The sequence below is a fragment of the Chiloscyllium punctatum genome, chromosome 19 (genome assembly GCF_047496795.1).
Source record: "Chiloscyllium punctatum isolate Juve2018m chromosome 19, sChiPun1.3, whole genome shotgun sequence".
Classification (NCBI taxonomy): domain Eukaryota; kingdom Metazoa; phylum Chordata; class Chondrichthyes; order Orectolobiformes; family Hemiscylliidae; genus Chiloscyllium; species Chiloscyllium punctatum.
Genome location: NC_092757.1, coordinates 80,713,266 through 80,728,330, shown reverse-complemented (window position 1 = coordinate 80,728,330; position 15,065 = coordinate 80,713,266). Strand labels below are relative to the sequence as shown.

At 41.1% G+C, this 15,065-nt stretch overlaps 1 protein-coding gene across 1 annotated transcript in view; it reads right to left on the bottom strand.

Moving 5' to 3' along the window:
- vps53 (VPS53 subunit of GARP complex) overlaps nucleotides 1-14,181 on the bottom strand; it is a 230,504-nt gene extending 216,323 nt beyond the window's left edge. The window contains exons 1-3 of the mRNA XM_072589817.1: nucleotides 14,052-14,181; nucleotides 9,146-9,226; nucleotides 3,807-3,856 (exon numbers count right to left, since the gene is read on the bottom strand). Of these exons, the coding sequence (XP_072445918.1) occupies nucleotides 3,807-3,856; nucleotides 9,146-9,226; nucleotides 14,052-14,147 (227 nt within the window). The 5' untranslated portion in view covers nucleotides 14,148-14,181. The remainder of the gene's footprint in view (nucleotides 1-3,806; nucleotides 3,857-9,145; nucleotides 9,227-14,051) is intronic.
- Between the last annotated feature and the right edge of the window lie 884 nt (nucleotides 14,182-15,065).

Here is a 15,065-nt window from a genome sequence, read left to right as displayed (position 1 = left end):
AAAATACTTTTGTCCTGATCTGGCATGATCATTCAACTGCTCCTAGTTCTGAAAGAGACTATTAAACACATTGTAAAGAGAGACTGAAACAGTTAAAATGATTTGGGGAAATGCTAAGTTCTGGAATCTATAATCTTACAAACATCTATTATGTACACTTAAATTGTTCTGACATTTGTCTATGGAGGAGTCACATTAATTGTATTTTGGCTTGACTGAATATCTAGGGCAAGGCAAGCACTGCAGTTGATAGAGAGCCAGAGTCGAAAAGTGTGCAGCATCGGAGAAGCAGGAGAGTCAATGTTTCAAGCATATGTCCTTCATCAGGAATTCCCGAAGAAGGACTTATGCTCAAAATGTTGACTCTCTTGTTCCTCAGATGCTGGCTGGCCTGCTGTGCTTTCTCCAGCATCACACATTTCAACTGTGACTTTGAATATGTAAAACAACATTAATTAGGCCAATAATGACACTGAAGAGTGGCAAATTCCCATGACTGCAGGGTCTCCACTGCCGAGTTTTAGAAGGGCGTAAGTGAAAACATTGGCAATACTCTAACTATACCTTGCAAAATTCCCTGAATTCAGGAACTGGTCCTATCAACTGGGGAAAAAAAAAATTGCATATTCCACTCCATTATTCAACAAAGGCAACATGGAAAAAGTCAGAAACTATATACCAGTTAGCCCAGTATTCATTGCTGGAAATGATTAAAAGTAATTTTCAGTTAGCACATATGAAGAGCTTATAAATCTTTAGTTGACCTTCAACCACAATTTCGAGAATAGAAAGATAGGTGGCATTGAGCGCAACATGAATAGAGAGTTACAAGAAAAATTTATAGACCAAGTAAATGCTCAAAACAGTGGCAGATGTACTTCAATATATGTACAAAGGAGGGTATAATAGGATAAATTAAAGTGAAAAGCCACAACCAGTAAATATCCAGGGACATAAAACATTAAAGCATCGTTGACAGCTATAGGAAATGATCAAAATAGTGAATGGAATGTTAGCCTTTAATCTGAGTGACTAGAATACAGAGATTAAAAATGCTATCACAGCTATGTAAAATTCTAATTAGATTAGGAAACCCTGCAATCCTAGAATACCATGAGCAGTTCTGGGCACCAAATCTTCAGAAGAATGTAATGGTTTTGGAAATCCAGTGTAGATATACCAGAATGATATCTGGACTCTTAAGAGTTAAACTGCAAACAGCAATCAAACAATGGATGTATTTCTCTGAAATTTGGACAGTTAAGCATAAGATTTGATCAATACTTAAGATATAAAGGGGAACCAGTAGCTCCCCACATACTTTATTTTTGCTACTGGAGAGTCTAGGACTTCCAGCAGTAGAGCATAAATAGTACAGAGTGAAATTAAGAAACACTGCTACAAACAAAGAGTGGTTGGTAATTTAATTACTGTGAAAGTGATGCACATTACTCGGCTATCCTGCAATATTTCGATCAGAAACTAACTAATTTAAGGGGTGATGATATTCTAGCGGCATTATCCGGTGACTCAGGTAATTTCATGGGGACCCATGAAATCCTGAAATGGCAGACAATGAAATTTGACAGCAATAAAAATCTGGAATTAAGACTGTGTAATGACGATCATGAAACCATTGCTGATTGTCAGAAAAACCAATCTGGTTCATTTAATGTCCTTTGGAAAAAGAAACTAAGAAACTGAGGACTGCAGATGCTGGAGATCAGAGTCAGAGTGTGGTGCTGGAAACGCACAGCCGGTCAAGTTAGCATCCAAGGAGCAGGACAATCAATTTTTCAAGCATAAGCCCTTCATCAGGAACTTATTCTCGAAATGTCGATTCTCCTGCTCGTCAGATACTGCCTGAACAGCTGTGCTTTTCCAGCACCACACTCTTCGATTCAGAAAAAGAAAGCTGTCTGATGACTCCAGACCCATAGCAACGTGGTTGACTCTGAACTTCCCTCTGGGCAATTACAACAGGTAATAAACACTGGCGCAGCTAGCAACTTCCATGTCCTGTGAACGAATTTAAAAAACCTACCATCTACATTTGAATTTACTCATAAATTAATGCCGTCAATCTCAATCAATGGAAATAATGGACACAGATTAGCAAACTGAACCCTGACATAGAAATCAAGGGATAATGTTTCACAGACTTCATGTAGATAAGACCCCTTATAATTTTCACTCAGTCAGGTAATCAGCTACGAGGTGCTTGAACATTTTTACTCGCATTTATGGAATCATACCAATAAGTCTCATGTACGTGCTATTTGCAAATACTGCATGCAAAGTGAATACAGTATGTAAAATGCCTAAATCTACACAAACTTTGTATAAAAAATATAATTTATATTTTGGTGCAATCCCTTAGTAATTATCTGCATTACAAAATCCTTCATTTCCACAATGGAAAATGCCATTGAAAGTAATCACATTTTGATTACACTCAATAATCACATTTGAATGTTACACTTCATTTTGATAACCTATGTGCATTGTCGTTGAAGACTTACAAGTTAATATATTAAAAGTACCATATAAAGTAACATACATTTATACCATGCCTTTAACATCGCAGAACGTCTCAATCATAGTCATAGGAGTGTTATCAAACAAAATTTAACACTGAGCCACAATTTGATTTTAGGGCAGATGACCAAAAGCTTGGTCAAATAACTAAGTTAAAAGGGTGTCTTAAAGGAGGAAAGAAAAGCAGTGAAGTGGGAAGGAGTTCCAGAGATTTGGACTTCCACAGTCAAAGGTATGGCAACCAAAATATGCAAAAAATACAATCGGGAAAAGTTCAGAAGGCCGGAATTGCAGGAGTGCACCTGAGATTTCAGAAGGAAGGTACAGAGCAGGGGACGGGGGGGACGGGGATTTGAAAACAAGGAACAGAACTCTCAAAGTGAAAGAAGAATTGGAAATAATACATCAGTTCTTTATGATCAGGAAACTATAGTGGTTAAAATTAATGGTTTCCAGTTAATGCAGTCCTTAGGGCACCACAATGGTGAGAGTTCAATAATAGGAACAATTGCTTTGGTGGGGAAGCTGCAAAATGGTGACTCCATCAGTGCGGAGGCCCAACTCATCACTTGATCTATAAGTGACCAGGAATTAGAAGTAGAGAAAAACATACCCATATCATCAAACAATAACAAGTTGGAAGTTAGTATTAATAATATCGACATGTAAACACATTCAACAAGCACTGTCACAGATCTTTGAAAAAATAACTTTTTTTAAAAATGAAACTAGTTAATATATCCCATTCCCATGTTCAGATTGTTTTGTTGCCATATAGCTGTGCACATTATGGAGATAACATCATGCACATGTAACCAGCTCAGTACCTAACAACTCGCATATATAACACTTTTAACATAGAAAAACACCTTAAGATACGTCGTGGAAGTGAAATTAAGAAAATGAATAGCAAAGATGACTCCCCAAGGGATAATCAAAAGCAAGTCAGAGATGGGTTTTAAGGAAGAGGGGGAGCCGGCAAGGCAGAGAAGCTTTGGGGTAATATTCCAGAGTTTAAGAGTAAAGCAGATAATGCCACAGCCAATGATGGAGTGAGGGAGTGTGTGTGAGGGGAGGGGTGTGACTGCAGAGGGTGCAGGTTGGAGCAGGGGACTCTGCTGCACGAGATCAAGTGAAGTAAACCAAAACTACTGTTGTTGTCAAACACGTCACAAGAATAGAAATGATCAATCTTCAAATATGTACATTCAAATGAGACACTTAACTGGCACACTACCAATCAAGAGACAACAGTTTATTTCACTTACCTGATTTTTAGTCTAATCTTGTTTACAACTTCATCAATGTTGGCCAAAGACTTAGGGGAGAAAGAAAAGCAAGAATGAGAGAACACTCAGTTTCCAAACAAAGAGCAGCTTTAAATTCAGTAAAACAGTGACTCCTAGTGGAGTACAACAAATAAGGCACAGTTAATTCTTCAAGCAAATATCGATTCTTTCAATCTTAATTTCTTTTCACTATATACATCAAAATCACTCCATCTAACATAGTTAATGTGTTGGTTCACTCACATTGAAAAGTTGCCAATTGATTCATTACAATGCAATTAAATTAACTTAATCACACAACTAGCATCCCAACACAAACCAGATCAATAACAACTGTGTACTTATACAACATTTTTAATGTCATAAAATGTCCCATGTTACACAGAAGCATTTGTAAGTAAATATTGACACCTTGTCACATAAGGTTCTGTCTTGGCAGATAGCCAAAACAAGCTTTAAGGTAAGAAAGGTAAAGAAACAGAGGGATTATAGCGTTTATAATCGGAAACAGACCCTTCGGTCCAACCCGTCCATGCTGATCAGATATCCCAACCCAAACTCGTCCCACCTGCCAGCACCTGGCCCATATCCCTCCAAAAATTCCAAATCTTGCAGCTGATGCAGCAGAAGGTAATTAAGAGTTATTCTTCTTGTATATTCTCCTCTGCCTAAGAAACAAGACCTTTCAGGCAAACATTAGAACAGTCAAATCCAGAAGTGGCAAAGGTGTGAACGAGGGCTTCAACAGCAGATAAGCTGAGACAGGAACAGAATTGAGCCACAGATTGGAGGCGGAAAAAGATAGTCTTAGCAAGTGTCATCAAAAACTCATCACAAAATCAGACATGAAATCAAAATTGCAAACAGGCAGGCTTAGTCTCAGTTGCCTGGAACAGAGATGATTGCTGTGGCTAGGGAACAGAATTTGATGCTTTAGTCTTCCCAATATTTGGGAAGTATTTGCCTCTTCCCTCCTTACTGTCAGATAACCAGTTTGATAATTTAGCACAGTGGAGAAATTCAGAGCAACAATTAAGAGCTACAGCTAAATGTAAACATCACACATATGAAAAGTAGGAAGGCACCTTGGATAATGTCACCGAGGAGCACCTGAAAGATGGGAAATAAGAGGATAGATCTCTGGGCGACACTGACTATAATAGTACAAGTGCAAGAAGTGAAGCCATTGTGGGAAATGGTACACTGGCTATGACAGATAGATAAGAACAGAGCAAGGCAAGTGCAGTACTAAGCTTAAAAATGTGTTGCTGGAAAAGCGCAGCAGGTCAGGCAGCATCCAAGGAGAAGGAGAATCGACGCTTTGGGCATAAGCCCTTCTGCCCGAAACATCGATTCTCCTTCTCCTTGGATGCTGCCTGACCTGCTGCGCTTTTCCAGCAACACATTTTTAAGTTCTGATCTCCAGCATCTGCAGTCCTCAATTTCTCCAAGTGCAGTACTATGCAACTGGATGACAATGGAAGAGAACGTCAGGTAACAAGAGGAGAATACGTGATCAACTTTGTCAAAAATCAGAAAAGGTAATCAATTCTCCAAGAACAAAAACATATAATTTGAATAGTCTCTCCTTAAAGTGCTAGCCTTAGAACTACGGTAAAGCAAAAGAGTTGATCTGATTGTACATCTGTTGAATTGAATGCTTTCAAAGTAACCAGGAGGTAGTCACATTATAGCATCAATACAAAGTGGTCCTGTCTAATGACATTGCAGTACTATTGCAAATGCAGCCCACATCTGAAATCCATGCCAAATTTGGCCACCCAAAGTAACAAGTGAGACTCACTTCACATTCGTGCTTGATTAAATAGAGGCTGATTTTATTCATTCACAGGATATGGGTGTGATTTCACAAGGCCAGAACTCATTTGTCGATCACTAAAAGGAGGTATCTTGAATACTGCAGTACTTCAAACCATAGTGGTCTTGAACCAACAGCATGGCTCAGCAGACCATATTAGTGAACAACCAGGGTCAATCTTGTAGCCATGAGCCTGAAAGGTCAAACCACAGAAGGATGGCAGATTTCCTTCTCCAAAAGCAGAACTGAGAACCAATTTAGATTTTGCAACAATCTGGTAGCTTCCTGGGCACCAATAGGGATATGAGCTTCTATTCCAGACTTAACTGAACTTAAATTCCCCACGTCATAAATGGCATTCAAACTCCACACAACTAATCTAGTGACATAACCTTTGTATCATCGATAGTCACATGTGAGGTGCCAGTCAAGACTAGAGGTTCGCTAACGTAGTACCATTATTTACGGGTGGTAAGAGCAAGCCAGGGAACTATAGACCAGTGACCCTGACGTTGGTGGTGGGCAAGTTGTTGGAGGGAATCCTGAAAGACAGGATGTACATGTATTTGGAAAGGCAAGGACTGATTAGGAATCGATATGGCTTTGTGCATGGGAAATCATGTCTCATGAACTTAACTGAGTTTTTTGAAAAAGTAACAAAAACTATTATGAGGTCAGAGTGGTGGACGTGATCTATATGAACCTCAGTAAGTCATTCGACAAGACTCCCCATGGGAGACTGGTTAGCAAGGTTAGATCTCATGGAATACAGGGAGAACTAGCCATTTGGATACAGAACTGGCTCAAAGGTAGAAGACAGAGGGTGGTGGTGGAGGGTTGTTTCTCAGACTGGAGGCCTGTGACCAGTGGAGTGCCACAAGGATTGGTGTTGGGTCATCTACTTTTCAGCATTTATATAAGTGATTTGGATATGAACATAGAATGTATAATTTGTAAGTTTGCAGATAACACCAAAATTGGAGGTGGAGTGGACAGCAAAGAAGGTTAACTCAGATTACAACGGGATCTTGACCAGATGGGCCAATAGGCTGAGGAGCGGCAGATGGAGTTTAATTTAGATAAATGAGAGTTGCTGCATTTTGGGAAAGCAAATCTTACGAGGACTTGTACACTTAATGGTAAGGTCCGAGGGAGTGTTGCTGAACAAAGAGACCTTGGAGTGCAGGTTCATAGCTCCTTGAAAGTAGAGTTGTATGTAGATAGGATAGTGAAGGTGGCGTTTGGTATGCTTTCCTTTATTGGTCAGAGTATTGAGTACAGGAGTTGGTTGGTAGGTCATGTTGCCGCTGTACAGGACATTGGTTAGGCCACTGTTGGAATATTGCGTGCAATTCTAGTCTCCTTCCTATCGGAAACTTGAAAGGGTTCAGGAAAGATTTACAAGGATGTTGCCATGGTTGGAGGATTTGAGCTACAGGGAGAGGCTCAATAGGCTGGGGCTGTTTTCCCTGGAGCGTCGAAGGCTGAGGGGGCGACCTCAGAGGTTTCTTAAATCATGAGGGGCATCGATTGGATAAAGAGACAAAGTCTTTTCCCTTGGGTGGGGGAGTCCAGAACTAGATGGCATAGGTTTAGGGTGAGAGGGGAAAGATATAAAGGACAACTAAGGGACAACTTTTTCACGCAGAGGGTGGCGCATGTACGGAATGAGCTGCCACAGGAAGTGGTGGAGGCTGGTACAATTACAACATTTAAAAGGCATCTGGTTGGGTATATGAATAGGAATGGTTTGGAGGGATATGGGCCTAGTGCTGGCAGGTGGGACTAGATTGGGTTGGGATACGTGGTTAGCATGGACAAGTTGGACCAAAGGATTTGTTTTCGTGCTGCACATCTCTATGACTCAAGCCATTGCATACAGTTTTTCCATCCAGACTAAACAGTTTCAATCAGTAAATCGCCAGTATTTTCATTATTTCCCTCAAATGGAAGAAATCTTTTGTGTCCAGAGGAACCTGGCATTCTATTACCCGAATATTGGATTATCCAGCAAGATTCTAAGGTTGCGATGCTTGGCTAAAATATGTTATCCGGCATTCGATTAACAGGAAAGAATACTCCCCGCCCATATCCTTCGGATAATGGAGGTTCCTCTGCACATGCTAACACCATGCTTAACAAAGCACAGGGAAATCACTGCAAAATACTAGCACATAATCACATTCAAAATGGATAAAGTTGTACAAGCTTGACTCGGTGGCAGAAATCTCTTAAAATTTTGAAAATCCTATACAGGATATTTTTGAAGGGTTTGTTTAACTCCTGCAGATTAGCAACTTTAAACTAATCCGGAATATTCCAAAAAGAAAATAGGATTTTGTTCTCCACCAATTTATTTCCTTCACTTGCCTCTTTCTACATGAGTTTCCCTCCGTTTTGTTTACATTCATGAGCTAAGGGAAAGAGCAGTATTCAAGTTTGCCCTCCCACTGATACCGCTCCAGACATAGCACCGCAATAAGGATTATTACTCTTCCATTTAGTGCATGGAAACCAATTTTCTTGAGGCTTCAGTTCCAATGGTCTTGGGCTCCCTTGATGCATGTCAACTCCGAACATAACCAATAGGGAGGAATCCCAAAAGAACTCTGCTGAATGCAATGACCGCTGACAGCACATGCCAAATTCAACCAGAGCCAATCACTTCCCGAAAAGTATGTCATCAGCTGAATATAACTACATGACGCCCACTGTTACATAAACTGAGTGTAAAAATTGTAACTGAAACCAAGAAACTAGTATCAACTGATAATGATTTGAGAAGATTAAAGATTATTTTATGAACTTTTTAAGACACGCACAAAACAGGAATGCATTTTCAGTCAGGATTTTGCGTCTCTTGGAAATCAGAAAAAGGTTGATATTAATTTCCTTATTTACAGTTTCTTATACAGCCAACATATCTGGCCTCAAATGGACGAGAAGCTGATCTAAGCACCAGAAAGCGTCACACCAGCATGTTTCCCCATCAGAGACTCCTAGCCCAGAGTTGTCTGTAATTCAAAAGTACAAATGGTATTTACATAACACAAATACTTCAAACTATTTCTGGGCTGCAGACTCGCAGTAGTGCATTATATCTCTTCTCTCAGGACAGCACTAAAGCACTTCAGGTGTCACTGTCATGCAGACAAATTCAGCAGCCATTTTTTAGACAGCAATGCCCAATAACCAGTAATGAGTGAATGAGCAATTATTTTTCTTTTATAGTATCTAGCAGCTTCATTAAGGAACTCTAAACACAGAATAAATGCCCCATTGTTAAGCAGCAAAAGAATGTCTTCCTAAGAAGACATGCCTGGCAGATAAATACGCTATGGTTTCTGCAAAAATCCAGCTAATGATCTACTCATTAAGTAGCTTCTGATGGTTGTAATGGACAGTTTAGATATCCAGAAGAACATAGTCACTGTTTGACAGAACACTTGAGAAATCACATGTCATAGAAAAAAATCCACTGTTCTTTCAGCTCTCCTACCTGTTCTGTTGGGAAGAGTGTGTTGATGTATTCCACAGCATTGAAATCAGCCCTGTCCAAGGGATCCTGGCTGGGGAACACCTGTGTGATTCAGTGAATGACATATCAAATGCTTTACTCAAAATTATTATTCTTAGTAACGTTTCAGCGCCTACCTCCGACTCTATACAATTTTGAGGAAAGAATGTGTAGTTCTAAACTAATTCTAGCAGTTTTTTGAAACATGAAGCTCAGGAAAATCATTTAAATCTCTTATGGTTCATGGTTTATACACTAGCTCTGGTTTTTATTGCCATTTCTCTCCTTCTTTGCTGAAGATAGCAACTCCTACAGGAGGTGAAGTATTCTTCACAATGCATGCTTAGCCAATTTTAATAACAGCTCTAACCATCAACTGTTTAAGAAGGGTAGTAAGGACAAGCCAGGGAACTATAGACCGGTGAGCCTGACCTCGGTGGTGGGCAAGTTGTTGGAGGAAATCCTGAGGGACAGGATGGACATGTATTTGGAAAGGCAAGGACTGATTAGGGATAGTCAACATGGCTTTGTGCGTGGGAAATCATGTCTCACAAACTTGATTGAGTTTTTTGAAGAAGTAACAAAGAGGATTGATGAGGGCAGAGTGGTAGATGTGATCTATATGGACTTCAGTAAGGTGTTCGACAAGGTTCCCCATGGGAGACTGATTAGCAAGGTTAGATCACATGGAATACAGGGAGAACTAGCCATTTGGATACAGAACTGGCTCAAACATAGAAGACAGAGGGTGGTGGAGGAAGGTTGTTTTTCAGACTGGAGGCCTGTGACCAGTGGAGTGCCACAAGGATCGGTGTTGGGTCCTCTACGTTTTGAAATTTACAGAAATGATTTGGATGTGAGCGTAAGAGGTACAGTTAGTAAGTTTGCAGATGACACCAAAATTGGAGGTGTAGAGGACAGCAAAGAGGGTTACCTCAGATTACAACAGGATCTTGACCAGATGGGCCAATGGGCTGAGAGGTGGCAGATGGAGTTTAATTCAGATAAATGAGAGGTGCTGCATTTTGGGAAAGCAAATCTTAGCAGGACTTGTACACTTAATGATAAGGTCCGAGGGAGTGTTGCTGAACAAAGAGACCTTGGAGTGCAGGTTCATAGCTCCTTGAAAGTAGAGCTGTATGTAGATAGGATAGTGAAGGTGGTGTTTGGTATGCTTTCCTTTAGTGGTCAGAGTATTGAGTACAGGAGTTGGTTGGTAGGTCATGTTGCCGCTGTACAGGCCACTTTTGGAATATTGCGTGCAATCCTGGTCTCCTTCCTATCAGAAAGATGCTGTGAAACTTGTCAGAAAAGATTTAGAAGGATGTTGCCAGGGTTGGAGGATTTGAGCAATAGGGAGAGGCTAAATAGGCTGGGGCTGTTTCCCATGGACCGTCGGAGGCTGAGGGGTGACCTTCATCCAGAAAGGAGTTTGCAAACTGCTTTAAGATGATCCCAGATCTCCAAAAGGTAAAAGAGAACAAAGCTTCCCAATCCCACAGAATTATTTTGCTTAAAAAGACATTGTTTCTCACAAGCAAATTCTCTACATTCCAACTTGTTGATTTAAAGTCTGATTCTATCCACAGCTCTGGCAAATAGGTTTGACCAAAAGGATAATGAGTTTTCGGATGAAGTCCTTTGTTATCTCAACATATTTCCATAACGCAAGATTCAGAACAACCATGAACTTTGAGTCCAGTACGACAGTTCTTCAGAGTCATACTGAACTCGAAATTTAACTCTTTTTCTCTCCACAGATGCTGGCAGACCTGCTGAGTGTCTCCAGTTTCCAATATTTTGTTTCAGATTTCCAATATTCACAGTAATTTGCTTTTATATTAACCCTAATGACTCCTTCAGAATCTCTCAATAAATTGGGTACAATGATCCTATTGTGATATCAAACAAGGCTATCTCCTTTCTTGCGAATCTACTTACCCCACCTCAAAACTTTATTCAACTGGAGTCATTTTCTAATATGAGGACACTATCAACACCTTGTCAAACAGAACAGCTGAATCTTTCTCGTATCCATTGTATTTAAACAAAAAAAAGGCAAAAATCACTTAATCATTTCAGTATTGCTCCCACCTAGCATGCAAGCTTTTACATGTATCAGTATTAAACACAATTCCATTTATCTGATACTCCTTGTAGTGTGCATGCATCCAGTTCTTTAGATCCCCAGTTTTCACATACAACTTACCATTACCGACAAGTAATTCTGCGAACAAATTATTAATCAGATGATTGACAGACTTGTGAAAATGGTAATCTTTGGACGAACTTTAGGTGACTTATAGGTGTTATTGTCCAATTAATATAAAACAAAGAACTGCAGATGCTGGACATCTGAAACAAAAAAATATATAAATTGTTGGAGAAACTCAGCAGGTCTGGCAGCATCTGTGAAGAGAAAACTGAGTTAATGTCATAGGGTTTGGGGAGTCCAGAACTAGAGGGCATAGGTTTAGGGTGAGAGGGGAAAGATTAAAAAAAAGACCTAAGGGGCAACTTTATCACACAGAGGGTGGTACGTGTATAGAATGAGCTGCCAGAGGAAGTGGAGGAGGCTGGTACAATTGCAACATTTAAATGGCATCTGGATGGGTATATGAATAGAAAGAGTTGGGAGGGATATGGGCCAGGTGCCAGCAGGTTGGACTAGATTGGGTTGGGATATTTGTTCGGCGTGGACAAGTTGGACTGAAGGGTCTGTTTCCGTGCTGTACATCTCTATGACTCTCTAATGCTTTGAGTCCAGTGACCCCTCATCAGAATTCCAATGAATTCATTTTCATTGGTGTCATGTCTGGAATAATACTCTGATTTTGTATGTTAATATTCCACCAATTGTGAATTGCTTTATGTAGATATTTTGGTTGGAACAGGAATGGAATTCAATTTGCACAAGAATTTGGTAAATACTGGAATAAAATTAATTATAATAATCTTCCTAATGTTGGGAAATTGGTGCAAAGAAAATAACTAATGAAGAATCACAGAATCCCTACAGTGTGGAAACAGGCCATTAGGCCCAGCAGGTCCACACCAACCCTCCAAAGAGTAACCCATCCAAGTCCATTCCTCTACCTTATTACTCTAGGCTCCCCCTGACTAATGCACCTAACCTACACATCCCTGAACACGGTGGGCAATTTAACACGGCCAATTCACCTAACCTGCATATCTTTGGACCTTAGAAGGAAACTGCAACACCTGGAGGAAGCCCACACAGACACAGGGAGAATGTGCAAACTCCCCACACAGCCACCAGAGGCTGGAATCAAAACCACGCCCCTGACGATGTGAGGCAGCAGTGCTAACCACTGAGCCACCATGTTGCTTTATTATTTTTAAAATATATTTATAAGATGAGACTGTTACTGACAGAGTCAGCATTTCTCCCCTCAAAATAACAGATGATGGTGACACTTTCTGGAATTGGTGCAGTATTTGCATTGTAAATGTAGTCACGGTGCTGTTAGTAAATGTTTTCAGAATTTTGACCCACCAGTGAAAAAACAGTGACATATTTCCCAGTTAGGAAAACGTGTGACCTAGGGGAGAGAAGGCAAGCTTTGGTGATCTTTTGTGCCTGTTGTCCTTGCCCATCTAGGCAGCAGACTTCATAGGATTGAAAGATGTTGTCAGAAATGAGCTACTTCAAAAGAAATGAATACTTGAAGTGCTTGATAGCAATCAAGCAGTCTCCTTTGCCCCTGCTATCAAGCTCCTTAAGTGTTATTGGAACTGCACTCATCCAGGAAAGTAAAGAATATCACAGTCCTGCCCTGTACATGGTTGATGGTGGAAAGATTCTCAGGAGTCAGAAATTGAGTTACTTACCGCAGAATATCCAGCCTCTGATCTGTTCTTCTATGCACAGTATTGTATGACAATTTCTATTTTTATTTATTACTTGAAGAATCTGGGTAAGATGGATTAAAGGAGAAAAGCCCAAAGTTTGGTAGGTGATTGTGTACTTGCATGATATATTAGGACAGCTCTAAGCTTAAAACTGTATTACATTTTCATTGGTGTCATGTCTGGAATAATACTCTGATTTGCTGTGTTAATATTCCACCAATTGTGGAATTGCTTTAATGTAGATAATGAAATGGGAAAATTTGGTACTTGTGATGCAGCAGTCCCAAAGAGGTGACTGGTGCTGGATTGCAGGTTCAAAGATTTTTAGTTTAATGTACGAGTAGAAGTACACCATTTGGCTCAGTGGATAGCAGTGCTGCCTCACAGCATCAGGGACCCAAGTCCAATTCCAGCCTGGGCGGAGTTTGCACATTCTCCCCAGGTCTACATGGGTTTCCTCCAATGCTCCAGTTTCCTCCCACAGTCCAAAGATGTGCAGGTTAGGTAAATTGGCCATGCTAAATTGCCCATAGTGTTCAGGGATGTAGGTTCAATGCATTAGTCAGGGGTAACATCAAGTTATAGGGTAGGGGAATGGGTTTGCAGGGTTACTCCTCAGAGAGTCAGTGTGGACTTGTTGAACCTAATGGCCTGTTTCCACACTGTAGAGATGCAATGAATTTGATCCCTCAAGTCAGGGCTGATCTTTTTAAAAATCGACGGGTTCACAGTTTGTGTCATCTCCTCTAGCAGCTATGTGTGAGTCGCAGCTCAACAGGTTTGGGCAAAATGCAAAAGTAAAGGAGTCGACTGGTTTGGAGAGATGACTAAGAGCTGTTGTGACTCAGTGCAAGTGGCCAGGGACACTGCAGGACCCTGACAGACAGCTGTCAACAAACAATTAATACCACCCCACCCTTTATTGACTGGACTGTCACCTCACCCTGCTCCTCGCCAAAGTTAATAAAAAGCCTCAGCCCGCCCCCCCCGTCACTTTCGAAGGACCGCCCTGTACCTGCTCGATCGCCTGCTGCACCTCCGGAGACAGGTGCAAAACACCCTCTAACTCATCCACACACTCTAGCTCTTCCTCCTCCATGGTGGCGGCCATTGCCGGCGATTTGCATGCTGGGATACAGGAGGACTCAGCCGAGGACTGGCCGGGAGGCTGGGTCATCACGTGATCTGGGCGGAGCCCCAGGTCATTGAAAGACAAAGAGAGAGATGATTGGAGAAAATTAGTAATTTCTGGCAGCTAGGAAAATGTGGTATTTACTGGGGGGCAGGGTAGAAATGAGGAGATGGAGCCCAGAGAGAGTGAGATAGATATGAAAGGTGTAAGGAATGAAAACATTTCTAAAAAAATGAAATGGAGAAGTTTAGATTGGATTATCTACAGTGTGGAAACAGGCCATTCAGCCCAACAAGTCCAGCACTCACTTTCACCTCCAAGTCCACACCGACCCATTTCCCTCTGACTAATGCTTCTAACACTGTGGGCAATTTAGTATGGCCAGTTCATCTAACATGCACATCTTTGAATTGTGGGATGAAACCCACACAGGGAGAATGTGCAAGCTCCGCACAGTCACCTGCGATGCGATATCAAACCCAGGTCCTTTATACTGTGAGGCAGCAGTGCTAATCACTAAGCCACCATGCCACCATAAATAAGCAAGGAGATTTTGGATAGCAGGTTAGAGGCAGAAGAAAAGCTGAATAAGTGATAATAAGAGCAAAGGGCAAGGGAAAATGGATGAGCTGTACTGAATGCCACCCATTATAGTGGTTAGAGACTGAAAAAAACTGAAGACGCAGGACTCCAAGGTAGACAAGCAGGAGGCCAGGAGAACACAGCAAGCCAGGGCAGCCACACCCTCCCCCCACTTCCATTTATCTCATTGACCCTTCTAGTCACCAACTGGATTCATTCCTCCTAGCAATCATCCAGGTCATACCCTCTTCCTGTGTTCACCTATCTCTACCTCACCACCCTGCACCACCACCCAGCTGCAACTCCACTGACACC